The 27,400-nt window shown below is 42.3% G+C and overlaps 2 protein-coding genes across 7 annotated transcripts in view; one reads left to right on the forward strand and one right to left on the reverse strand.

Annotated features, from left to right (window-relative positions):
• The window catches only part of LOC133546178 (gastrula zinc finger protein XlCGF57.1-like), a 206,690-nt gene that overhangs the window by 76,835 nt on the left and 102,455 nt on the right, over positions 1–27,400 (forward strand). For 3 of the 6 annotated variants that reach the window (XM_061892051.1, XM_061892053.1, XM_061892047.1), the window contains exons 1-2: positions 23,722–24,118; positions 25,719–25,985. In XM_061892051.1, the coding sequence (XP_061748035.1) occupies positions 25,733–25,985 (253 nt within the window). In that variant the 5' untranslated portion in view covers positions 23,722–24,118; positions 25,719–25,732. Of the gene's footprint in view, positions 1–23,721; positions 24,119–24,569; positions 24,707–25,718; positions 25,986–27,400 lie in introns of those variants that run through there. The other 3 variants (XM_061892049.1, XM_061892048.1, XM_061892050.1) reach the window with 3 other exon arrangements.
• The window catches only part of LOC133546182 (zinc finger protein 568-like), a 99,862-nt gene that overhangs the window by 10,606 nt on the left and 61,856 nt on the right, over positions 1–27,400 (reverse strand). The gene's annotated exons all lie outside the window — the stretch shown is intronic.

A 27,400-nucleotide genomic window follows, 5' to 3' on the forward strand; every position in this document is an offset into this window, starting at 1 on the left:
GATATTACTGCCTGATTTATTAAAATGTACCCTTCCACGTGTTTTTATTGTTGTTCCCGTTTACTCCTAGATAATCTATTTCTATACAAAACATTAATAAAACATTCAAATATCACAGAACGTGATGTCGCAGGAGCTCTGTCATAAAACCAATTGTAAGTCCAGGATCGTGTTGTGAATTAATGTCAATTTTTATAAAGTGTAAAACATTTGCTCTCATTAACAAAAGTCTCTTTCTTGAAATGAAATCCAAATTCTCACATTGTGTTAATGATTTCAATATATTCAGTATTGGAAGATTGTACAAAATAGAAAAAACATTTAAATTATTATATTTACTGAAATAATTTAAGTGGTTTTAAATAAGCATGTTTAAGCACAAGTTTATTATTTTTTTATATTTTTTAAATTAGATTTTATTGTTATGGTCTCTCATATTTACTTTTACTTTCTTTAACGGGTTTTGTTTGTCGGAGGATTGGATTTAATGTGATGTTTATTATATTGCTGGGTAAAATATTAAACAAACATTGACTCATATTGTATTGAAAGTACCTTAATGTGTCTAAACATTGTTTATGTATGTTTAATTGTTCAATAAAAAAAATACTCAGAAGTAGAACTGGTTAGCAAATAAACTCTTATTTTAACAAAAGAAATGTTGAAGTCATATTACATGACATTATATAAATATGCATATTAAATATAATTTGAATAGTTGGCAAGTAAACAAAATGCATTTGCCATACCTAATTGTATTATATCAATTTTAATTCGACACCACACATTACAACATGTATTCACACTTTGTTGTGAAAATATTTTACACAAACTTACATTCAATTATAGTAATGATTATAATATAATAAGATATATAACAATGTGTGTTCTGGATCTAAATTAATGCATGGAAAATAAATAGTTAAACAATTAATATTTTTAGTGAGGTGGCATCTTTTTCACCTGAAAACTTATCTACTTAAGTGTGCAAATAAAGTCTTACGTATTACTTGTATTACATTTGAATAGAACCTTATTGAGCATATAAACAAGATTCTGTTAGAAAATTTGCAGAGTATGAAAAAGTCATTTTGAATTTGCGTACAGGATGTAGAATGACTATGATCTCGACCCACCATAAATAAACAAAACAGGAAGATTGGAGCTTGTGGAAGGAAGCTATGACTGTTATAATTTTCCACCACAAGGGGGCGATGTTGGTGTCGATATCAATGACTAGTTATGATCAGACCCCGACCTAAAGGCCTCATATCAGTTTGCAAGGAGATCCCATCATCTAAAGAGAAGTAAAGACAACTTGATGGTTGATGGCGAGGGGCAGTTTTGGCCGCCAGGCTCCGCCCACCACCAATGGGTACCAACAGGTACTGACCCATTCTGCACGACAGGGTGTCATCATCATCATTTGTACCAACTCTGAGTACAATCTCAGTTTGTGGAGCTGTGTTATAAATGTGTCAAGTTGTGTGGCGAGCCATCAGGTCAAAGTTTGGTCAAAGTCCCGAGGAGGAGTTTGTTCAAGTACCACCCCTTTTTGACTTCAACATGGCTGATGGAAACCAAAATGGCCGACTTCCTTTTGGCTTTCAAATATGGCTTCTTGAGACTTTTACGTTCCTCCTGTCATGATAGACGCCGCTGGTGATGTTGGTGGCGATACGTGAGTCTGGGGCGAGGGGCACAATCATTCACATTTTCAAGAGTTAATATTTGATGTTTGGCCTCGGGGCTCCTAAACTAAATCATTTTTTTGCTTGCAAGATTTGGAGAGTTTTGGTGCCGAGTAAGGTCCTGGAAAATGTGATTTCAATTTGTTTTCAAGCCTTATATATCTTTACCTCCATTCTTTCCATCTTTACCTTTATTCTCCCTTTCCTCCTTTTCTGTCCAGCTTTACCTTCATCATTGCCTCTTCTCTCCATCTTAACCTCCATTCACTTCTTTTCTCTTTCTTTTTACCTCCATTCTCTTTTTTTCTCCATCTTAACTTCATTTTCCCTTCTTTACCTTTTATTTGCTCCATCCTTACCTTCATTTTCACCTTTTCTCTCCATCGTTACCTCCATTTTCTGCTTTTTTCTCCATCTTTACCTTCATTGTCTCCTTTTTTTCTCCATCTTTACCTTTATTCTCTCCATTTATCTCCATCTTTGCCTCCCATCTTCTCTCCATGTCATCCTCCATTCACACGTGACTTCCTGGGCAGAGCTTCCAGAGGTGTTCCTCCTCCAGAAGAGTCCATCCTCTCCGGTCAGCTGCATGGCGACTTGTTTTGGAGGAAAGACGGCGTTGGATGAGGTGGAGCACGGAGAGCTGCTCCCCAACCACCACAGAACCTCCCAGATGTGGGTGGAGCTGAAAGTGGAGGTGGAGGGCAAGTAGGAATGTGTGTTCCAGCTGTCTGGCGTGAAGGAGGACCTGGTCACCAAGCTGGAGAGAAGAAGCAAGCCATGAAGGTGAGAAAGACACATCTAGGACATGTTGAATAGTGTCAAAGGAAGCACCTGATGTTCCTTCATGTGACTTATCAAGCAGCTGTCAAACAAATCAATCATACCATACCTACAGGCAACGTGAGCGTCACTGCCACGCTGGCGGTCCTCGCTGTGGTGCTCCTCCTGGCGGCCCCCACCCCCATCATCATCTTCATCTTCATCATCATCATGCGTCGCCCAAGCAGACAAGGTGAGGGACACAAATGTTTCCTCTTTCAGGAAGATGCCAAAAAGTCTCTGCCGTTATTCATGAGATGTGAATTTCACCTGCTTTCTCTTTCATTTCAGCCCAATACCATCCAGCTGCTAAGTAAAACATCTTCTCTTTCTTGGAAACCAGAACAATAAAGCAGTGGTGAAGAAGCATCACTCACACACTTTGTAAGTTGAAGTTAATATCATTTATTCATCTTTGTTATACACCTTTTTGTCAGCTATAATCAATATAATGACTTTCTGTTTCTGTTAGCATCAACATTCTGGATTGTTGGTATCTTTGTAAGGGTTAACTTGCAAACTTGCTGTTTGAAGGTGTGATGTAGACACGTGTTACAAGTTTAGCAGGGAAATAAAAGCTTCCCTCCATCAGGAGTAACTTGATACTGGTGTAAGCGCACGCAATAGAAAGTATCACAGCCAACTTTTGATGAGTGCTCATGATCATGAACATCTAGGGCCTGATCTATTAAAGGTTTGTGTGTATTCAAACATGTGCAAACTTCATCTACTTAACTCCTGCGCATAGTCTCTGGAGGTCTGGTCTTGGGCACAGTTGGGTTTTCCAACAGGACATTGACCCCAAACACACCTCAAAAGTGATAAAGGAATGGCTAACTCAGGCTAGAATAAAGGTTTTAGAATGGCCTTCCCAAAGTCCTGACAATGCTGAAGAAAAATGTCCATGTCAGGAAACCAAGAAATTTAGATGAACTGCACCAATTTTGTCAGGAGGAGTGGTCAAAAACCAAAAGCGCCTTATTGCAGTGAAACATGCCAAGGGACATGTAAGCAAATATTAACATTGCTGTATGTACACTTTTGACCCAGCACATTTGCTCACATGTACAGTAGACCCATAATCAATTCATAAAAGAAGCAAACTTCATGAATGTTTTTTGTGAGCAACAAGTATGTGCTCCAATCACTACATCACAAAAAAAAAAAGTCGTACAAATGATTGGAAACTGAAGTCAGCCATGACATGATGTTCTTTACAAGTGTATGTAAACTTTTGACCTGACTAAGACACTGGAGGGCTGCTTGCACATGAGCCTTGAAGCCAAGCTGAACCTGTTTGGAGACTTAGTCTTAGACTAGTCAGGAAGTAGAAGAGCAGAATTCCCAGCTGCAAAGATGTGATATGAGTGAAGATGGACTTCCTTCACCAGAGTGAGGTGTGGGCTTAGCATGAGCAGCGTAAGCAGCTCACGGTGCGTTTTGTGCTCCGCCAGCTGGTGACGGTGGTAACCAGCTCTCAGAGAGACGTGAAGGCTGAAGGCTGAAGGCTGAAGGCTGAGTGACACACAGCACAGTGAGGACTTTGCTTTTTCACGCACCTCCAAATGTTCTTCTGACTTTGTGTGAAGATGATGTTCACTCTGCCACATGCTAACATCTGCACCTGCTTTTGTTGGGAATGTGCTGTGACCATGAAAATTATCAAAATATACAGGAACCACATCAAAATCACATAGAAATTAGAGGCTTCCGGTCTGATAAGGTAGGGGACCGACGTGCGAGAGGAGGGCTCCGGTCAAACTTTTCATCTACTCTTTAAGTCTAACTACTTTACGGTGTTGTTTTTTTCTTTTTGGCTGATGCACCCTTTTTTTTTGTGCAAAATACTGTGGTTATTGCGACGGAATGAGCAACTCGAAGACAAAGCCGACAACAGCAACAACTCGAGCAGCTAGCGTCTCAGCTAAGCTAGCTAACATGGCGGCCGCAACAGCTTCAGGGTCGGAAGACAAGAGAGCCGAACTCGAGGGTCAACCCGACCCAGTCACCAAGAACGACATCGAGGCTCTCCTCAAAAAACAGCGCGATAGCTTCAAGGCTGATATGACTTTTTTGATTCAACAGTCGACTGAGTCCCTGAAGCAATCAGTCGATTCATTAGGACAACAGGTGACGTCATTTAACAGCCGTCTGACTAAAACCGAAGTCACAGTGGGTGAAAACTTTGAAAAACTCACCGAGATGGAAGCTGCTGTGATGTCTCTACAGTCCCAAACTACGGTGCTCCTGGAACGAGTGGACGACCTCGAGAACCGGTCCCGCCGCTCCAATTTGAGAATTATCAACATCCCAGAGGGAAGCGAGAAAGAACAGGACCCGACCAAATTTGCGTCTGACTTGTTGATGACGATAACGGGTCCTGATGTTTTCAGCAGCCCACCGGAGATGGAGAGAGCTCACCGCTCCCTTGGTCCCAAACCACTGGATGCTGGCGCCGGAAAACCGCGGACCTTCATAGTTAAATTTCCCCATTTCCAGGAGAAAGAAAAAGTCCTCAAATGGGCCAGACAACACAAGATGGATTACCGCGGCACCGAGCTGAGAGTTTACCCGGACATCAGCCCTGCTTTGGCCAAGAAACGAGCTGCTTTCAACCCCGTCAAAAATATGCTCTACCTGAAAGGAATAAAGTTCCGCTTGCTGCATCCCGCCCGTCTCCAGGTGTCCTTCAGAAATGAAAAGTTGTACTTTGATTCTCCACAAAAAGCCCAGGACTTCTACGACGAGCGCATCGCTCCCACAGGTTAGTGGAAGATGACTTTGTATAGAAGGCGTTTCAGGCCAAAAGTACGTTGAAGAGGACATTAACGGGTGCGTCAGAAAAACAATGGACATTGTTTATTCAGGCTTGCAGGCAACTAATCATCCTGTTGTGGAACTTATTTGAGGTATGGTTATATCTGTCGGTCAATTTTTGCACTGCAACTTTTCTCTTTTTTTTTTTTTTTTCCTTTTCTGTAAATTTTTTCCTTAAAAGTTATGACTACCTTAAATATTATAAATTGTAATTTTTATTTCTCTATTTTATCTAATTTTTTCAGTCTGAAACGGTCACTTACCAGGGGCTACTTATTATTGTTATTATCATCATTTATTTATCTATTTATCTATTTTATTTTATTTAAGAGAGGATAATTTTTTTTTTTTTTTTTTTTTTTTCCCCCCCTCTCCCATTATTATTTTCTATATATAATTGTGCTGCCAATATGGCGGCTATTTCTATTTAAGTGGCACCTACTGTACATTATAGACACACTTGCAGATACAGGAGCCCTACCTGCTCGGTGATATTAGTGCACATATTAATGTTATACGGAAGTAACAGAGTTTATGGAGTCCCGCTGCTAGTTCTAGTTCTTAGAACAAGCTTAGGGTGGTTTAGGAGTGTTTGTTTTCTGTTTCTATGGGTTTTGTTTTGGGGTTTTTGTGTGTTAGGTCCTACAAATTTGTTTTTTCTTTTAGTCCTGTCTGTATGTTAATACCACTTCCTTCTACAAGGCATTGTGTCATCTCACCATATTTTTTACAAATGTGATTATGGCTAATACAAACAAAAAAGGGTTATCTTGCTTGAGATTTGTTTCTTGGAACGTTAAAGGGATCAACGGCCAAGTCAAAAGAGGTAGAGTATTTTCCCATTTAAAACATCTTAAAACTGAAATTGCTTTCCTACAAGAGACTCACCTGACCACTAAGGATCACCATAGATTAAAGGCCTCATGGGTTGGACAATCTTTTCACTCAAATTTCAGCAACAAAGCAAGGGGTACAGCTATTTTAATACACAAAAGAACCCAATTTAGCCCAACAAAAGTCATAACTGTCCATCAAGGTCGTTTTGTAATAGTCTCAGGTTCTCTTAACAATATGTCTGTTGTCCTTGCCAACCTTTATGCACCCAATTGGGATGATGAAGCTTTTATTAGGAAAGTGTTTTCATTTTTGCCTGACCTTAGTTCCCATCACTTAATATTGGGGGGTGACCTGAACTGTGCAATAGACCCGTTGAATTGAATTGAATTGAATTATATTTATATAGCGCTTTTCTCTAGTGACTCAAAGCGCTTTACATAGTGAAACCCAATATCTAAGTTACATTTAAACCAGTGTGGGTGGCACTGGGAGCATGTGGGTAAAGTGTCTTGCCCAAGGACACAACGGCAGTAACTAGGATGGCGGAAGCGGGAATCGAACCTGCAACCCTCAAGTTGCTGGCACGGCCACTCTACCAACCGAGCTATACCGCTATACCGCCCCACTAGACAAATCTAGTCCAAGGCAGGGCCCCCCATTAAAAATGGCCAAAACAATTTCAAAACTCTTGAGTCAAATAGGTTGTGTGGACCCGTGGTGCTTTTTTTACCCAGATAAAAAACAATTCTCTTTTTATTCCCAGGTCCATAAAACTTTTTCAAGGATTGACTACTTTTTCATAGATGATAATCTCCTTCCGGTTGTCGATAATGTAGAATATTCAACAATAGTGATATCTGACCATGCTCCATTGTTACTTGATCTTTCGTTTACACTCTTAAAAAAAACGCAGACTCCATGGAGGTTTAATTGCACACTACTCAATGATGACAGATTCTGCAAAACAATTTCCAAAGCGATATCAATCAATCAATCAATCAATGTTTACTTATATAGCCCTAAATCACTAGTGTCTCAAAGGGCTGCACAAACCACCACGACATCCTCGGTAGGCCCACATAAGGGCAAGGAAAACTCACACCCAGTGGGACGTCGGTGACAATGATGACTATGAGAACCTTGGAGAGGTGGAAAGCAATGGATGTCGAGCGGGTCTAACATGATACTGTGAAAGTTCAATCCATAATGGATCCAACACAGTCGCGAGAGTCCAGTCCAAAGCGGATCCAACACAGCAGCGAGAGTCCCGTTCACAGCGGAGCCAGCAGGAAACCATCCCAAGCGGAGGCGGATCAGCATCGCAGAGATGTCCCCAGCCGATACACAGGCAAGCAGTACATGGCCACCGGATCGGACCGGACCCCCACCACAAGGGAGAGTGGGACATAGAAGAAAAAGAAAAGAAACGGCAGATCAACTGGTCTAAAAAGGGAGTCTATTTAAAGGCTAGAGTATACAAATGAGTTTTAAGGTGAGACTTAAATGCTTCTACTGAGGTGGCATCTCGAACTGTTACCGGGAGGGCATTCCAGAGTACTGGAGCCCGAACGGAAAACGCTCTATAGCCCGCAGACTTTTTTTGGGCTTTGGGAATCACTAACAAGCCGGAGTCCTTTGAACGCAGATTTCTTGCCGGGACATATGGTACAATACAATCGGCAAGATAGGATGGAGCTAGACCGTGTAGTATTTTATACGTAAGTAGTAAAACCTTAAAGTCACATCTTAAGTGCACAGGAAGCCAGTGCAGGTGAGCCAGTACAGGCGTCATGTGATCAAACTTTCTTGTTCTTGTCAAAAGTCTAGCAGCCGCATTTTGTACCAACTGTAATCTTTTAATGCTAGACATGGGGAGACCCGAAAATAATACGTTACAGTAGTCGAGACGAGACGTAACAAACGCATGGATAATGATCTCAGCGTCTTTAGTGGACAGAATGGAGCGAATTTTAGCGATATTACGGAGATGAAAGAAGGCCGTTTTAGTAACGCTTTTAATGTGTGCCTCAAAGGAGAGAGTTGGGTCGAAGATAATACCCAGATTCTTCACCGTGTCGCCTTGTTTAATTGTTTGGTTGTCAAATGTTAGAGTTGTATTATTAAATAGAGTTCGGTGTCTAGCAGGACCGATAATCAGCATTTCCGTTTTTTTGGCGTTGAGTTGCAAAAAGTTAGCGGACATCCATTGTTTAATTTCATTAAGACACGCCTCCAACTGACTACAATCCGGCGTGTTGGTCAGCTTTAGGGGCATGTAGAGTTGGGTGTCATCAGCATAACAGTGAAAGCTAATACCGTATTTGCGTATGATGTCACCTAGCTCGTCTTTACTCTGGGAGACATTAAAGGTCGTAGTCCGGGGAGAGATTATTTCTTATTCAGCAAGACAAAACAAATTGAGAAGACAAAAACAGGAGCAGCTCATGGCAAGTATAACAGAATTGGACAAAAAGCTATCAGTAACTCCATACCCTGAACTGGTTGAAGATAGACAAAATCTGCAAATGAACTACAATTTATTGTCAACACAAGAAACTGAAAAATTACTTTTACGATCGCGTGGCTTCCTGTACGAGCACGGTGAGAAGGTAGGGCGCCTTCTATCACGCCAAATTAAAAGCCTGTCAGCATCTCGGCAAATTCGACAAATCAGAACCCCCACTGGTGAACTAACAGTCACTCCTTCAGTCATTAATGACACCTTCAAATCATTCTACTCTGAACTGTATACTTCACACTGCGCTGTTGATAAAACAATCACGATGAGTTTCCTGGATAACTTGAAATTTCCATCCATAACTACTACTCAAGAGAGCACTTTGGATCAACCTTTAGTGAGCCGGGAAATTGTAGATTCAATTAAACTAATGCAGAGCGGCAAGGCCCCTGGCCCAGATGGCTATCCTACAGAATTCTATAAAAAATTCTCAGATAAATTGACTCCTCTCCTTTTAAATATGTACAGTGACTCTCTGGATCGGGGTACTTTGCCTCGAACTCTCACCGAAGCGTCAATAACTTTATTATTAAAACCAGGCAAAATAGACTCCGATTGTAGTTCTTACCGTCCCATCTCGCTCTTAAACGCTGATTATAAGATTTTAGCTAAAGCACTGGCCCTTCGCCTTGAATCAATTTTACCAAACATATCACCTGACCAAACTGGGTTTATGAAAAACCAACACTCTTTTTCCAACATTCGTTGCCTTCTTAACATTATTTTCTCTCCAGCACCCGAGGAGACGCCAGAAGTGGTGGTCTCTTTGGATGCGGAGAAAGCTTTCGACAGGGTGGAATGGGGATATTTATTAGAGGTCTTAAAGAGGTTTAACATTGGGTCCAAATATATATCTTGGATAGCACTTCTATACTCTTCTCCTAGGGCTGCCGTAAGCACAAATGGGATGTTATCCCAATTTTTCACACTTGGCAGAGGCACACGCCAGGGGTGCCCTCTAAGCCCATTATTATTTGTTACTGCAATCGAACCCTTGTCCATTGCACTTAAATCGGCTGGTATCAGTAAAGGAATCCATAGATGCGGTGTAGAACTCACACATTCTCTATACGCAGATGATTTACTATTGTTTATATCTGATCCAATCTCTACCGTTCCAAATATTATTGAATTGCTTAACAATTTTGGATCATTCTCTGGCTATAAATTGAATTTCGCTAAGAGTGAATGCTTCCCTGTGAATAATTTGGCCCTTGAGATCCCTGAGGGAAATTTCCCATTCAGAATATCCAGGAACAGCTTCAAGTACTTAGGTGTACATATTTGTCGTAAGTTACCAGCTCTCTACAAGGACAATTTTCCACCCCTAATCGACAAACTTAAATTAGATTTGGAAAGGTGGAATGATTTACACATAACTATAGCTGGCAGGGTAAACTGCGTCAAAATGAATGTGCTTCCTCGATTTTTGTATCTGTTTCAATGTTTGCCTATCTTTTTACCCAAATCCTTTTTTTGCATAATAAACAAACTAATTTCATCCTTTATATGGAAAGGCAAGACTCCCAGGATTAGGAGAGAATTCCTGCAAAGGCATAGGTCCGTAGGTGGTTTATCACTCCCTGATCTAAAACACTACTATTGGGCAGCTAACATACACAAAATTACTCTCTGGATCCAAGAACCTGAATTAATTTGGTGCAAATCTGAAGCTAGTTCCTGTTCTACCTCACTCTTGGATCTGCTTACATCAAAATTACCTTATCGACCATCCCAATTTACTTGTAGTCCAATTGTCATTTCTACCCTTAGAATCTGGTCTCAATTTAGAAATACTTTTGGCCTGCAGGGCTTATGCAACCATAGCCCCATTCATAATAACCACCTATTTCTCCCTCCTAGCACAGATGTAGCGTTTTCTCTATGGAAGCAGTCAAACCTTAGCAGGCTAAAAGACTTATATATTGGTGATGTTTTCGCTAGTTTCAGTGAACTATGTGAAAAATTTGACCTACCAAAATCTCACCTATTTCGATACTTTCAGGTTCGTAATTTTGTTAAATCAAATAGTCTCTCTTTCCCTAACACTCCACCAAATTCGCTAACTGATTCAATTTTAGATATTCCCACAAATCAAAAAGGCCTAATTTCCAAAATCTACACCATAATCCCCCAGTTTGGTAAAACATCTCTTGATAAAATCAGAGGGAATTGGGAAGAAGAGCTTGGCAGAGCCATAGATGATGGAGATTGGGATTCTGCCTTAACCCAAATTAACAACAGTACATCCTGTTCAAGGCTTAAATTTAATACAATTTAAGGTAGTCCACCGTATTTATTTCACTAATTCCACACTCTCCAAAATATATCCCAATATCTGGGATACTTGTAACAGATGTCACATGTCACCTGCTAACATGACGCACATGTTTTGGTCTTGTCCCCATTTGCTTGATTACTGGACAACTATTTTCAAACACCTTGCTAAGGCACTGGATTTAAATCTGACACCATGTGCAGAAATGGCTATTTTTGGGACGGTATCAGATCCCCAAATAAAGAGAACATTTAAGGATAGTATAGCCTTTGCATCCTTATTAGCACGTAGGAGAATTTTGCTGGAGTGGAAGTCACCTTTCTGCCCCAAAGCCTCCTTATGGCTTAAAGACCTTATGATGCATTTAGATCTGGAAAAAATAAAGTTCAATCTTAGGGGGGCACCTGAGAAGTTTTATTTTGTTTGGGGCTGTATGGTTGACTACATAGCCGAATTAAAGACGCTACAGGACACATGAGAAAGTTCACCTTTGATAAACCAGCTTTTTATTTATTTTTTTATATTTATTCCTGGTGTATATTTACTATCTGCCTATGTTGAGAAGAAAGTGATGTACTAATTATTTTCCATTTGTGACTGTACCTTTTAACTTATGTAGGACCTGGGGGGGAGGGGGGTTTATGTGTGTATGGGGTATGGGTTGGGTTGCTGTTCTTGGAAGTGGGTGGGGAAAAAAGGGGGAAAATGTGTTGATTGTTCTATTGTACATTGTAATACCTGTCAAATTCAATAAAAACAAAAAAAAAATCACATAGAAATTATAAACCAAAAGAGAAAAATTAAAACTTATTTTATTATTTTGTTTTGGAACATCTCATGGTTAAGCCACCTGGCTGTTCCAGGATGCTTTGTGCACTGGAACAGAGAGATGTCTCCATCGCTGAGGGACCTCATCACACTTGGACTTTTCTTTCACATCTGCACAATTTACATGATGTCTTCTTTGGCTGTTTAAGGCTGAGAAAACACCTTCAATCTGCATCTTTCAACAATAGTTTGCCAGTGAATCATGTTGATGTTGATCTTTGTGTCCATGTAGTTGTGATGTCATCATTTGGGGCTCATGTGTCATCACATTGACAAGGATTTCTTCTTTCCTTTTCAAACCAATAGACAGCTGCTTATCAGTGAATATCACCTTGTGTCGCATCTCATTTTTACTAATATTTTTGCAACATTAGTACCATTTTTTCAGTACTGTTGTATGTTAATGTTAATTGTTTTTGATGTAACATTTAAGAATGATGATTATGAGAATTGCTGTCCAGTTGTTATATCTTGTTTCCTGATGACATTAGTCTCATTTGCAATGCAGTTGCACTTCCAAGACCATTGGATGGCAGCACTCTATAACTATTTATGCTATGTTGTCAAACTAGAAAGTAGCTTTTTTTCCAGGAAGAACAATTAGTTAAGTTGCGCCCTACAAACTGTCAATACTGTAAAAATAGTTCTCATTACACAAAACTGTAAAATTCAAACTATAATCTTAATTGTTGTTTCCTTTACCAAATTCCAAGGTGTTGAAATCGCCATGTAAAATCCTTCATGTAAATAGTAGCCTGTCTTTGGCAAATCCTCTGTAAATTACCATTAAGCGAGCGCATTTTGAAAGAGTGTCGCATTACTTTAGGTTTGAGCGTTTTTCTATTAAGCACACTGTCGAAAATGGCAAGGTGACTTAGAGGGAGTTTGGCTGAGTCCGGCCTGAGTGCTGCTTGAATGATTGTTTACGTGAGCCCGTGTTTAGTCTGAAAGCAGTCATGACCAGTCTGAAACCGGACATGACGTCACATGCAACATAGGTATCCAACTATGGCACCGTTTGTGTCAAGTTCTTCAGGTTTTTTTTTCTGCAGCCGTGCTCAAACTTGAAAGGGCCAGTGGGACTCAAAAAGGACACAAAGGGACAACTCAATCTTCTTTCCTTGTGATTTATTGATATTTGATTTGAAGCAATCAAATAAACTGGGTTTCGGCGTAAATGAATGGATGAAATGAATGAATAGTCGAATAGTCTGTAGTTAAATAGTAGAATAGTTGATTAGTGGTGGGTTGATTAGCTGAATTGTAGAATAGCCGATTAGTGGGATAGTAGGATAGGCGATTAGGGCAATTCGGGTGATTAGGGTGACTAGGTTGATAACCTTAATCAAACAGGAAAAAAAAAGAACACTGTTTCATAAACATACATCAAAATACATTATTTGCTTTCTTTTTAAATCAATCCAAACAAAATTCATTCCCACTGATAGGGACTAGGTTTAAGAATAAACTTAAACATTTCCAATAATATGAATGAAATTAAACTCAAACATTTCAAGAATAAACTTAAACATCACTGATAACTTTTAAATTTACTTTCAGTCAACTTAAACAATGTGTAAACATCAGTGAAATTTCTCCTTTAAACATTTCCCCAGTGAAATTATTTTCTTGAAACATTCCCCTCAGTCCAAACAAACATTTCTTTCCTTTGGTTTTCTCAGCAGTTGCGTCTTCTGAGTCCACACAAGAGCTGTCTTCCTTCCTCTCAGCAGCATGTCAAAAGGGCTGACTGACTGAAGCTCAAACATTTTAAGCATGTGCTCTGAGCAGGTGAACAGGCGAACTCAATCAAGCCAATCTGGTGGAAGCAGGTGGAGATGTTCAGCCCTCAGCTCTCACTGTTGCCCCTTCAGGCCTGGAGTGTGCTCTGCAAATCAGTGGTGTTTGTGCTGCTCTGTCTTTTGACTTGACAGTTTGGTTTTACGTGAATTGATAGAACCGTAAGTACAAAAGTACTGAATTGGGTAGCCAACCTTACCAGTTAGTGTGACGGAGGGGGACAGTGACACAAGATTTTTATGACAAAGCATTGCCAAATATTAATATTTATAGAAAACATTTGCTGTTATTTCCGTCCCTTTTTGCACATTCATATTTTTGCTTGATTGCCAAACATGCCGAGGATGTCATTTGGGAAGTAAACAAGGTAGGCCGTTCATATACTCTTGATATTCAGTGTTTTATGTGTACAATGTTTCATGTACATTCTGGGGGTTTTATTCAGTAAAAACTTGTTATATACAATTCTGTTTTGGAGGTGCTTTGTCATTACACACATGATAACACTTTTAGCTTGCAGTCATGCAAAACAAGTATTAAATGATCTTAATTAAGCCTTTACCATGTCTGAAAAGTGACAATCAAAAATAGTTTGTCAATTGTCAACAGAATGAATGAAAGACAGAGCTTTTTATTAAAATACAATATTTGGTAGAAATCACAGCAAATTTAAGAGAATCAAATAACGTAATTCACCTGTTCTTCTGTTGATGCTAGTAGTGGAATGGTATACACATCTGCTGTGTGTGACAGTGGGTGTGGGTACGATTCCAGGTCTGGATGGGAAGGTAAACTTTGATCTGAATCATTATGATTGTTGTGCTGTGGCGACTTCTCATGGGAAAAAATGAAAGACATTTACTGATTTAATTTTGTTAATCAATCAATGTTTATTTATATAGCCCTAAATCACGAATGTCTCAAAGGACTGTACAAACCACTAGAACTACGACATCCTCGGAAGAACCCACATAAGGGCAAGGAAAACACACACACAGTGGGACGCCAGTGACAATGATGACTCTGAGAAACCTTGGAGAGGACCTCAAATGTGGCCAACCCCCCCTCTGGAGTGTTATTTTGCACTCCAGGATGAATTATTTGATCATGTTTTTATGACCATGTGTTCTTATTACCCCAAGACGTGTCTAATTAAATACAGGTTTCAGTTAAATAGTAAAACATGTTTTTCACATTGTCACGTTCAAACATTAATGACATTTATTAAACAACACAGGAAGCAAGGAAATAAACAGAGACAGAATTCAATTTTGCTCAATTTGAGGAGAAACGTGTTGACCTGTAACCTCTTACAGTGTCACCCACGCTCTCACGGAAAAAGGTTCACGTCTCCTCCTTTATTTGGATATTCCCTGTTTACATAACAACAGCTGTTTCTAAAGGAATGGGGGCTATGTAAACAGCCATTAACACAAAAGAAAAAGATGCCTTGGGCTTGGACTGGTTTTGGATCGAGCTTGAGCAAGTCTTGGATCACAATAGACAACCTCTCCCGTCTCCTCCCATCGTACACAGCGTAATTTTCCAAGCCTTTGGCTTTGTGCAACAAAGACAGCTTTCGTCTGTTCACTGGGAATTCAGAGAACGGAAAGTTGTTTTGATAATCTACAAACCTTTTTTTTGACATTCATAAATAAAGAAGGCAAAAACAAGCAAACAAACAGAAAAATCACCATGCCAACAAAATGTCTCCCACGTATTCTCTCTGAGAGTTGTCAAGCCTACATGTGATGGATATGGCCTGCCAGTTAAAAAGTTTGCCCAAGTTATTCTAGTCACTTATGCACAGATGAGATGTGTCGGCCTCAAAATATTACTTTGCATCACTTTTTGGCAACCAACAATTCATTGATTAAATTAATACATCCAAACACTTTATTGATATGTATGATGTGCATGAACAAAGAACAGTTGATGTTGTATGTAGCTTATAAACAAGGAAGAGGTTTGTAACACATCAACATCAACAAGTCCTTTAAAATCTCATTAATGTCACGGGAATGGCCAAATCTTTCACATTTCAAACCGAGCAAAGGCTTAAGATAATGCTACTTTTGTTTAAGAAATGCTTTGCAGGTACAATAGTCTGGATAAACCTGCTTTCATATCAATTTTAAAGAGACTATCTTTTATACTTTATATTTGAGTTGACTATATCTACTGTCATTCTAGCAGTGACGTGCTGTCAGGGAGGCGAGTGAGGCTGTGCCTCACCTGCCAGGTGGCTTAACCATGAGATGTTCCAAAACAAAATAATAAAATAAAATAAGTTTTAATTTTTCTCTTTTGGTTTATAATTTCTATGTGATTTTGATGTGGTTCCTGTATATTTTGATAATTTTCATGGTCAAAATTGCGGAAATTCCATGTTTCCTGATCAAAACAACGCAGCATACGAGAAGGGAGGCAGACACAGGCGGAGCCTCCACGGCTACACACAGTGTATATTGGCCGTGTGTGTACGAGGGGGCGCATGCTTGTTGCCTCAGGGAAAAGGCAGGCCATGAGGCAGCAAGTACCTCTGCCTCAAGGTAGGGGGCGATATTTTGTCAACTTGCAGTTCAATGCCTCAGCAGTACTCTAACTCGCCACACTGGGAGAAGTGGGGGCGTTCGCGTAGAATGTACAGTAGCATGGACCATAGGACAGGACGAAGAAGTCGCGTTAAGAAGCTGTAGAGGCCTAAGATGCTCTACTAGTCTGCTGGAAATCCAAAGAAAACGAAGGAGTAAAAAGCAAAATGGCTTTTGACAGGGAAGGCCTAAACGTGGCCACTGGCCATTATTGTTTCTCTATTTGTATTTAGTGCATACATGTACACATATATGTGGTGTAGTAGATGAAACGTTGTTAGTCATTGTTTGTCAGCGGTAACATTAGTCTGAGCGCACTTTATCTGGTTTTACCATGAATTGATTAACGTGGACCCTGACTTAAACGAGTTGAAAAACTTATTGGGGTGTTACCATTTAGTGGTCAATTGTACGAAATATGTACTGAACTGTGCAATCTACTAATAAAAGTTTCAATCAATCAATCAATCAATCAGTCTTGTGCTAGTTAGCTTAGCTCGTTAGCAGCTAACAAAGAGACACGGACATAGATAAATAACCATAACCCAACTTTGGGAAGTTGACATTAAAAGGGACCGAATGTCCCTTTGGGACAGAGGACCCTATTGAATTTCTAGCATTTTATTCTTTCTTTCTTTCTTTCTTTATTATTATTCCACAGCTTTGAGCTATAATTTGACCCCCTTAACATGCTTCAAAACTCACCAAATTTGACATACAAATCAGGACTGGCGAACATTGCAATTTAATCAAAAAACCTAACCCCAAAACTACAAATTGTGCTCTAGCGCCCCCTAGGAAGAAAACACAGACAAAACTGCCTGTACATGCATATATATATATATATATATATATATATATATATATATATATATAGTACATATTATAAATATGCATATATAGCTATATTTTATATATGTATATCTATATATACATATATAAAATATAGCTATATATGCATATTTATAATTTGTACTCTATATATACATATATAGATATATATATATCTATATGTATATATATATATATATATATATATATATATATATATATATATATATATATATATACATATATATCTATACATATATATATATATATATATATATATATATATATATATATATATATATATATATGTCTTGATTGGATTATCCAGAGAATAGTGCTCGATACCGTGGTAGAGCGCAATATGTAGGTGTGGGAAAAAAATCACAAGACTACTTCATCTCTACAGATCTGTTTCATGAGGGGTTCCCTCAATCATCAGGAGATTTTAATGGAAGCATTCACATACAATGGTTTATATAGGGCACAGAGTGGGTGGGTACAGGCAGGCGTAGGGTGTGGTGATTGGCTCATGTGTTACCTAGGAGGTGTTTCCGTCTGTGGCGGCATGTTGAAATGATTTCACTGCGCTTGTTGAGGGATGATAGCTCTGGATGATATATAATAAACAGTTTCTCTTTTAAGCATAGGTTGCATCTTTTATTACCACTGTAGTAAGGTGTGCTGGATGCAAGAATTTGCCATGTTATTGAATATACAACATTATTGTCTTTGAGGTTCCAAATGTGTTTGCTGAGTTCTGTAGAATTCTGCAAAGTCTGGTTTCTAAAGGAGCCCTTGTGAATATTCCATCTTGTTTTGAACGCTCCTTCGGTTAATCCTACGTACGTGTCGGATGTGTTAATGTCCTTGCGTATTACCTTTGCTTGGTAAACGACATCATCTGGTACAATCCGCCATTCAGCAAAAACGTCTCAACCAACATCGGCCGCAAGTTCCTCACTCTGATCGACAAACACTTCCCCAAAGGCAATACCCTAAGAAAAATATTCAACAAGAACAACATTAAATTGAGCTACAGCTGTATGAATAACATGCAACAAATCATTTCAAACCACAACAAAGCAATTGCAAAAGGACTGCCTACCCCCAGACTAAACGACTCTGAAACCAATAATGAATGTAACTGTCGCAAGAAACCTGATTGCCCTCTCAACGGAAGGTGCTTACAGACATCAGTCGTTTACCAAGCAAAGGTAATACGCAAGGACATTAACACATCCGACACGTACGTAGGATTAACCGAAGGAGCGTTCAAAACAAGATGGAATAATCACAACGCCTCCTTTAGAAACCAGACTTTGCAGAATTCTACAGAACTCAGCAAACACATTTGGAACCTCAAAGACAATAATGTTGAATATTCAATAACATGGCACATTCTTGCATCCAGCACACCTTACAACAGTGGTAATAAAAGATGCAACCTATGCTTAAAAGAGAAACTGTTTATTATATATCATCCAGAGCTATCATCCCTCAACAAGCGCAGTGAAATCATTTCAACATGCCGCCACAGACGGAAACACCTCCTAGGTAACACATGAGCCAATCACCACACCCTACGCCTGCCTGTACCCACCCACTCTGTGCCCTATATAAACCATTGTATGCGAATGCTTCCATTAAAATCTCCTGATGATTGAGGGAACCCCTCATGAAACAGATCTGTAGAGATGAAGTAGTCTTGTGATTTTTTTCCCACACCTACATATATATATATATATATATATATATATATATATATATATATATATATATATATATATTTATATATATATATATATATATATATATATATATATATATATATGGTCCACGTCTTGGACCATGTCATATTCTGGTTTTGTCTCCATTTTGTTATCATCCTGTGTTGTATTCGATGTCTTTGGTTCCCGGTGGCACTTCCTGTTTGGTTTCTGTTGTCATGGTTACTCATTTAGTGTCACCTGTTTCTTGTTTGTCGTCACGCACCTGATTTGATTAGTTATCTCCTTATTTAAGACCGCACTTGTTTGTCATTCGTTCTCGGACTATAGTTTGCTACACGCAACAAGTGACATCTCTCTTCCCGCATTGTGGTAACTATCTTTTTTCACCCTATTAGCTTCCGTGCTATTTTGTTTGTTTACTTGTCCCTAGTTTACATACTAGCGCTTTCTGTTCATTCTAGCTTCCACGCTAGTTCTGTTTGTTTTGTCTTTAGTGCCTATGTGCCAGTATTTCTGTTATTAGTTTGTTCTTGTAGTTAGGAATAAATCATCATTCCTACCTTAACGCTGTGTTCCATCTCTGCTGCACCACGAGAACGCAAACACACGCGGCGATGCCACCCAGACGTCACAGTATAGTCCGAGCTAGTCAACGTTCTCTAGCAGCAGAAATAGAGGCTTTCGATGTGCATAGGGGACAGATAGTCCAAGCGATGCAGGCAGGGACTTATTGCCACACGCCAGAGTGGACCTGGGAGCCTGAACGTCTTCAGGCTTCACCCGACGCCTCTCGGCTCGCTGCGGTCCCGGTCCGCATACGTCAGTGAAAGCAGAAGTCAGGGAGGAGGACTTCACCTCGCGATAGTGACGCGTCAGCCCCGCCATCCCTCTTTCACGGACGCAGCCACCTCCAACCCGCCCAAGACTCTTCTCCCATGTCTGGTAACTCTTTTTTTTTATTCCTCATCTCACTCCTCAGTCTGGACCTGGTAGTCACAGGTACGGCACCCGTGACGTCAGCCCTCTGACGTCACGTGAACAGAGTGGAGATGAATATTTTTTTTTAGAGCATGCACTCCCTCAGTCGTCCGCAGGGGACGTGAATATCTCCCTTACACTCCTTAAAGACATTTGTTTTCAATCCCAATATAAGTCTTTATTTTCTGAAACCCCTCCACCTGTGACTTGGCCCCCTTCCCCAGTGACTTTTCCTCCCACGCTGTCTACCTCTTTCTGTTCCTCCCCCCACCCACCTCTGGAGGTAGTTGTAGACCATGGAGAGAGCGTCTGGCATCCGCTTGTGGAGGGGGGTGGGCTCATGCTGGTAGCTGTGCCACGGAGGTAGCACAGTGGCGTTCAGCCGAGCCTCTTCCTCCACAAAGACCTCCTCCGCCGGTTTTTCCTCACGTCAGACCGCAGCCTCCTGTACGTCCTCCTCCACCAGTATTCCGGCTAGCACCTCCTAGGCCGCCTCCACCAGCACCACGGCTAGCACAACCTAGGCCGCCTCCCCTGGCACCACGGCTAGCTGTAGCTAGTCCCAGTTCTAGCCCAAGTCACAGTCGCATTCCTAGTCCTGGCCATAGTCACAGTTTGAGTCCTGGTCCTAGCCATAGTCATAGTCTTAGTTATAGTTTTAGTCCTTGTCATAGTCTTAGTCCTTGTCCTAGTCCTTGTCATAGTTCGAGTCCTGGTCCTTGTCTTAGTCTTAGTCATAGTCCCAGTCCCAGTCCTAGTCATAGTCTTGTTCATAGTCTTAGTCCTAGTCATAGTTGTAGTCCTAGTCATAGTTTGAGTTCAAGTCTTAGTCCTAGTCCATGTCAGACTTCTAGTCCAGGTCTGGATTACACTCCAGCACCTGACGTCATGCTGGATCCCACTCCAGCAAGGGACTTCATGCTGGATCCCACTCTAGCACCTGTTCTTCGGCTGAGACCAGTGCCGGCTCCTCGGCTGAGACCAGTGCCGGCTCCTCGGGTGAAACCAGTGCCGGTTCCTCTGCCGGCTTCTGCACCTGCTCATCTGCCGGCTTCTGCACCTGCTCATCTGCCGGCTTCTGCACCTGCTCCTCTGCCGGCTTCCGCACCTGCTCCTCTGCCGGCGTCTGCACCTGCTCCTCTGCCGGCGTCCACGCCTGACTCGTCTGCTGCGGCGTCCACGCCTGACTCGTCTGCTGCGGCGTCCACGCCTGACTCGTCTGCTGCGGCCCCCACGCCTGACTCGTCTGCTGCGGCCCCCACGCCTGACTCGTCTGCTGCGGCGCCCACGCCTGACTCGTCTGCTGCGGCCCCCACGCCTGACTCGTCTGCTGCGGCCCCCACGCCTGACTCGTCTGCTGCGGCGCCCACGCCTGACTCGTCTGCTGCGGCGCCCACGCCTGACTCGTCTGCTGCGGCGCCCACGCCTGACTCGTCTGCTGCGGCGCCCACGCCTGACTCGTCTGCTGCGGCGCCCACGCCTGACTCGTCTGCTGCGGCGCCCAAGCCTGACTCGTCTGCTGCGGCCCCCACGGCTGACTCGTCTGCTGCGGCCCCCACGCCTGACTCGTCTGCTGCGGCCCCCACGCCTGACTCGTCTGCTGCGGGGCCCACGCCTGACTCATCTGCTGCGGCGCCCACGCCTGACTCGTCTGCTGCGGCGCCCACGCCTGACTCGTCTGCTGCGGCGCCCACGCCTGGTCTGCTGCGGCGCCCACGCCTGACTCGTCTGCTGCGGCGCCCACGCCTGACTCGTCTGCTGCGGCCCCCACGCCTGACTCGTCTGCTGCGGCCCCCACGCCTGACTCGTCTGCTGCGGCCCCCACGCCTGACTCGTCTGCTGCGGGGCCCACGCCTGACTCGTCTGCTGCGGCGCCCACGCCTGACTCGTCTGCTGCGGCGCCCACGCCTGACTCGTCTGCTGCGGCGCCCACGCCTGGTCTGCTGCGGCGCCCACGCCTGACTCGTCTGCTGCGGCGCCCACGCCTGACTCGTCTGCTGCGGCGCCCACGCCTGACTCCTCTGCTGCGGCGCCCACGCCTGACTCGTCTGCTGCGGCGCCCACGCCTGACTCGTCTGCTGCGGCCCCCACGCCTGACTCGTCTGCTGCGGCCCCCACGCCTGACTCGTCTGCTGCGGGGCCCACGCCTGACTCGTCTGCTGCGGCGCCCACGCCTGACTCCTCTGCTGCGGCGCCCACGCCTGACTCGTCTGCTGCGGCGCCCACGCCTGACTCGTCTGCTGCGGCGCCGCCGCCTGTCTCGTCTGCTGCGGCGCCCACGCCTGACTCCTCTGCTGCGGCGCCCACGCCTGACTCGTCTGCTGCGGCGCCCACGCCTGACTCGTCTGCTGCGGCGCCGCCGCCTGTCTCGTCTGCTGCGGCGCCGCCACCTGTCTCGTCTGCTGCGACGCCGCCGCCTGTCTCGTCTGCTGCGACGCCGCCGCCTGTCTCTGCGACGCCGCCGCCTGTCTCCGCGACGACGCCGCCTGTCTCCGCGACGACGCCGCCTGTCTCCACGACGACGCCGCCTGTCTCCACGACGACGCCGCCTGTCTCCACGACGACGCCGCCTGTCTCCACGACGACGCCGCCTGTCTCCACGACGACGACGCCGGTCTCCACGACGACGACGATGCCACCTGATTCGGCTGCAGCAACCGCCCCGTCTTCGCCTGCTGCTTTCGGGCCTGCTTTGGCTGCAGTCCCCGCACCCTCGTCTGCAGCTTCCAAGCCTGCCATGACGACGGCGCTGAAGCGCCAAGACTTTCACGGCAGCGGCGTTCCATCCGCCGCCGCCACCTGGCTTGTTCTCGGTGGATTCGGGGACATGCGACCTGGCGACCCTCCATCGTGTCCTCCCTCCGCCCTGCCTTCATGTTTGGACTTTTTTGTGTGGGGGGGTTCATACTGGGACATCTGGGATCTGTCCGTTAGGGGGAGGCTAATGTCATGGTCCACGTCTTGGACCATGTCATATTCTGGTTTTGTTTCTGTTTTGTTATCATCCTGTGTTGTATTCGACGCCTTTGGTTCCCGGTAGCACTTCCTGTTTGGTTTCTGTTGTCATGGTTACTCATTTAGTGTCACCTGTTTCTTGTTTGTCGTCACGCACCTGATTTAATTAGTTATCTCCTTATTTAAGACCGCCCTTGTTTGTCATTCGTTCTCGGACTATAGTTTGCTTCACGCAACAAGTGACATCTCTCTTCCCGCATTGTGGTAACTATCTTTTTTCACCCTATTAGCTTCCATGCTATTTTGTTTGTTTACTTGTCCCTAGTTTACATACTAACGCTTTCTGTTCATTCTAGCTTCCACGCTAGTTCTGTTTGTTTTGTCTTTAGTGCCTATATGCCAGTATTTCTGTTATTAGTTTGTTCTTGTAGTTAGGAATAAATCATCATTCCTACCTCAACGCTGTGTTCCATCTCTGCTGCACCACGAGAACGCAAACACACGCCACGATGCCACCCAGACGTCACACATATATATATATATACATATATATATATACATATATATATATATATATATATATTATATAGATTGATAGATATAATATATAAAGCCAGAGGAAATTTAGAAAGAACATGACAACCTCCCACATTCTAAAATACATTATAAAAACGATTAACATCAAAGACAAAAATAATATCATGAGTGTAATATTTATTTTGTTTCTTTTTTTTCTTTCTTTATGATACGTTGTTTCAATACATTGTTAAATATTTTAATATTTTTAGGAAAATAAGTTTTATGTCTGTTTTGAAAATTAAAAATGGACAAGTTTACTTTTATTTTCACAATAAGTAAATAGTATATAATACAATAGTTTTACCGGGGGTGGAAAGCTGTTTGTACTTATTCCTCTCGCGAGATTTGGAAAAGAGCTGCTTACTTGTTCCTCTCGCGAGATTTGGAAAAGAGCTGCTTACTTGTTTCTCTCGCGAGATCTGACAACACTGCGCGCGAACCAAACACAGCGAGGATAAAGCAAGATGGCGTCTGACGGTGAAGACGTTATTGCAGTCGTCACAGTTCAGTGTTCTTAATCTGTGCTTCCATGTACACATATATGTCCTTTATTACACTCTAGTAAATAGAGTAAACATCGTTAATAACTGTTTGCTTCCGGTTATATTAGTCTGAGCGCACTTTGATGCTTCTCGAGCTAGCTTAGCCTGCTAGTTAGCTTAGCTTGTTAGCTGCTAACAAAGAGAGGCGGAAGTGATCAAAACACATCACTAAGTAGAGATCAAGTGTGAGTGTAAAGTGTTGTGATTGTGTGAAAATGTGCCAAAGAACCACAGCAGAGTACAAAGAGGAGCTTTGTCCAACAAAAGAGGAGAAGGAGCGACAACATGAAAAACCTCAAGTTGTGTAACACAGAACAGGTTTGTTTACTTCTTACTCTCACATCTTTACTAACTTTATTTTTATTTTTAACACACATCTTGAATAGGTTGTCTATAGGAAGATGAATTGTCATGTGAGGATGATATACTGATTGTTTTATGTTGTTCATAAAAACGAGACAGTTTCAGACACAATATTTATGAGAGGTTGATGTTTGTAACAATGTGTATCAACATGTTTACACAAAACTCACACAGTCACCGGGGGAATATTCCAGAGAGCAGGTTAATCGCAAAGTCCTGAGTATGCAAAGCTCGAGAGTTTTATCTCCAAAAACAAGAGAGGTAAGACAAAGTCAGAGTCAGTTACCATGGTTATTGACACTGTAAAACTAGCCTGATAGCTGGCAGGTTTGACAAGTTATTTATGTCTGCAAAAGCTATATGATTAGAATGTAATTTTCCAGCATGATCTGGCACCTGCCCAAAGTGCCAAAACCACCAGTAACTGGTGTATTGACCATGGCATTACTGTCCAACTCCCCCGACCTGAACCCCGTAGAGAATTTGTGGGGTATTGTGAAGAAGAAGAAGCTGAGAGACACCAGACCCAATAATACAAATAAGGTAAAGGCCGCTATTGAAGCATCCTGGGCATCCATAACATCTCAGCTGATGGCGTTGTGAAGTTGGGAGAGTGGCTGTGCCTGCAATCAGAGGGTTACTGGTTCAATCCCCTCCTTGTACCATCCCAGTCACGTCCGTTGTGTCTTTGAGTAATACACTTCATCCTTGCTCCTGATGGGTCCTGGTTAGCGCCTTGCATGGCAGCTCCCTCCATCAGTGTGTGAATGTATGTGTGAATGGGCAAATGTGGAAAATAGTTGCAAAGCGCTTTGGGCTCCTTAAAAAGGGTTAGAAAAGCGCTATAGAAGTAGAACCATTTACCATTTATCAGCTATGTCACAGGCTGATTGCCTCCATGCCACACCACATTGATGCAGTATTCAGTGCACAAGGATTCCCAACCAAGTACTGAGTCCATTAATTGGCATTTTCAAATGTTTGATTTTGTTTTGCTCTTATTAATCTTTTTTTTTTTTTTACTTGGTCCGAGGAAATATTCTAGTTTTTTGAGATAGGATTTTTGAGTTTTCTTAAGTTGTATGCCATTATCAGCAATATTAAAATAATAAAAGGCTTGCAATATTTCAGTTGGTGTATAATGAATCCAGAACGTATGACATTTTCAAAATTCTAATTGCATTACAGAAAATAAAGGACTTTATCAAAAAATTCTAATTTTCTGAGACAGTCCTGTAGTAGTTAAAATAAATAAATGATAAATGGGTTGTACTTGTATAGCGCTTTTCTACCTTCAAGGTACTCAAAGCGCTTTGACACTACTTCCACATTTACCCATTCACACACACATTCACACACTGATGGAGGGAGCTGCCATGCAAGGCGTCAACCAGCAACCATCAGGAGCAAGGGTGAAGTGTCTTGCTCAGGACACAACGGACGTGACGAGGTTGGTTCTAGGTGGGATTTGAACCCGTGCTCCTCGGGTTGCGCACGGCCACTCTCCCCACTGCGCCACGCCGTCCCTAAAATGTGTTTTGTTTGTGTCCTGTAGACATCCATCAGCTGATGGAACACCAAGAAGAATGTCTCCCTCATCTGCAGGGGGACAGTTTCACTTTAGAGTATCCACAGCCCTCACATTTTAAAGGGGACAAGGAGGTTCCACAGCCCCCCTATTTTAAAGAGGAAGAGGAGGGAGAGTGTCCTGTAGGGCAGGAGGAGGCTGATGTCAGCAAGTTTCCACTGACTGTTGTCTCTGTGAAGACTGAAGAGCATGAAGACAAACCACCTGAGTCCTCACAGCTTCATCACAGTCCAAGTAAGCACAACATCCACATATCATCTAATACAATGTTTGTGACACATGTTCATCCGGGGGACACATTTATCACTAAAGATGGAGATATGTTTGCTTTTTAACACCACCATTTAAAAATGAATGCTCATCAATCATCAACAGTGTAATTGCTGGGGTGTAACCATGTGACCTAGAGGCCGTCCTCCTTACCTCACGTGGTCAAATGAAGGCAAACATTCAATATGGCTACTGTTTATTTACCTTTAACAGCACATGTGTCAGCATATTTCAAAGGTTTAGTGGTGAAGATAAGAGATGTATACCAGTTACCATTTTTTTAGTACTGGTTCCTAATTATGTCGTCCATGAGGACCGTGAAGATTCTGGATTAAAGACACAACTATTTGTATTTTTAATTCCAGCTGACTGAGGTAACTATGACACGTTGTCACATTGAGTTCAGCTGCTGCTGCTACACATTACAATCAGCTTTGAATAATGACAAATAAGGAAGCAACCAAAGTTTGATGTGTGTGTTATTGACAAGAAGAGAAGATTTCACCCTGTACTGCACGCATAGTTGACTTCTTTAAGACTTCAAATAAACAGCTGTTGATAAACAACTTCCCTGATGTTACAGAACATCATGTTGGAGGTGTTCAACCTCTTGTGCTAATAGGAATGCTATATAAAAAGCCTTTTTTTGGACTTTTGTATTTCCACAAATGACATGTAGTACCGATAAATACTGGTATCAATAAGGAATATCAATTAGGGTATCATATCGATAAATTCTCAGCGATTAACATCTCTACTGAAGATACAAGCCAGATATCTTTAAAAAATATATTCAACTTTTATTTGGATTTAGTAACTTCTCTGCTGTCCAGCAATGTCTCAATCAATGTAGATTATTAGTACTAATTAGCAAAGTTTTGTTGTCTCTCTAAAGTATTTATTTTGACAGCCCCCTCACGGTAAAGTTGTCGGAGTGCAAACTGAGGCAGTATTTGTGACTGATAAAACTTTCGGCGAATCAAAATTTAAGAAATTGCACCGGAAAAATCATTACTTTTGAAGACGGCCAATAAAAACACAATCAAAATCAGAAATACTTTAATAATTCCAGGGGGAGAAAATAAAGTTTTCCGCACAATCCCATTCAAGAGCAGACCAACATTACAGGGAGACAGAACAGGATCGCTGACGGGTCTGACAACTTCCGGCGCCCCTTTCAAAAAAAGGGAGAAACAGGGGAGGAGGGGGGAGAAAAAAAATTCAATCTCAGCCTAATCATCAGCGATGACAGCGTGGAGAGGGTCTCTGACTTCCGCTTCCTGGGAGTCCACCTGGCCGACGACCTATCCAGGAGCACCAACACCACGGCTACCATCAAGAAGGCACACCAGAGACTGCACTTTCTGAGAATACTGAGG

This window comes from Nerophis ophidion, linkage group LG29 (genome assembly GCF_033978795.1).
Source record: "Nerophis ophidion isolate RoL-2023_Sa linkage group LG29, RoL_Noph_v1.0, whole genome shotgun sequence".
Taxonomy (NCBI): Eukaryota; Metazoa; Chordata; class Actinopteri; order Syngnathiformes; family Syngnathidae; genus Nerophis; species Nerophis ophidion.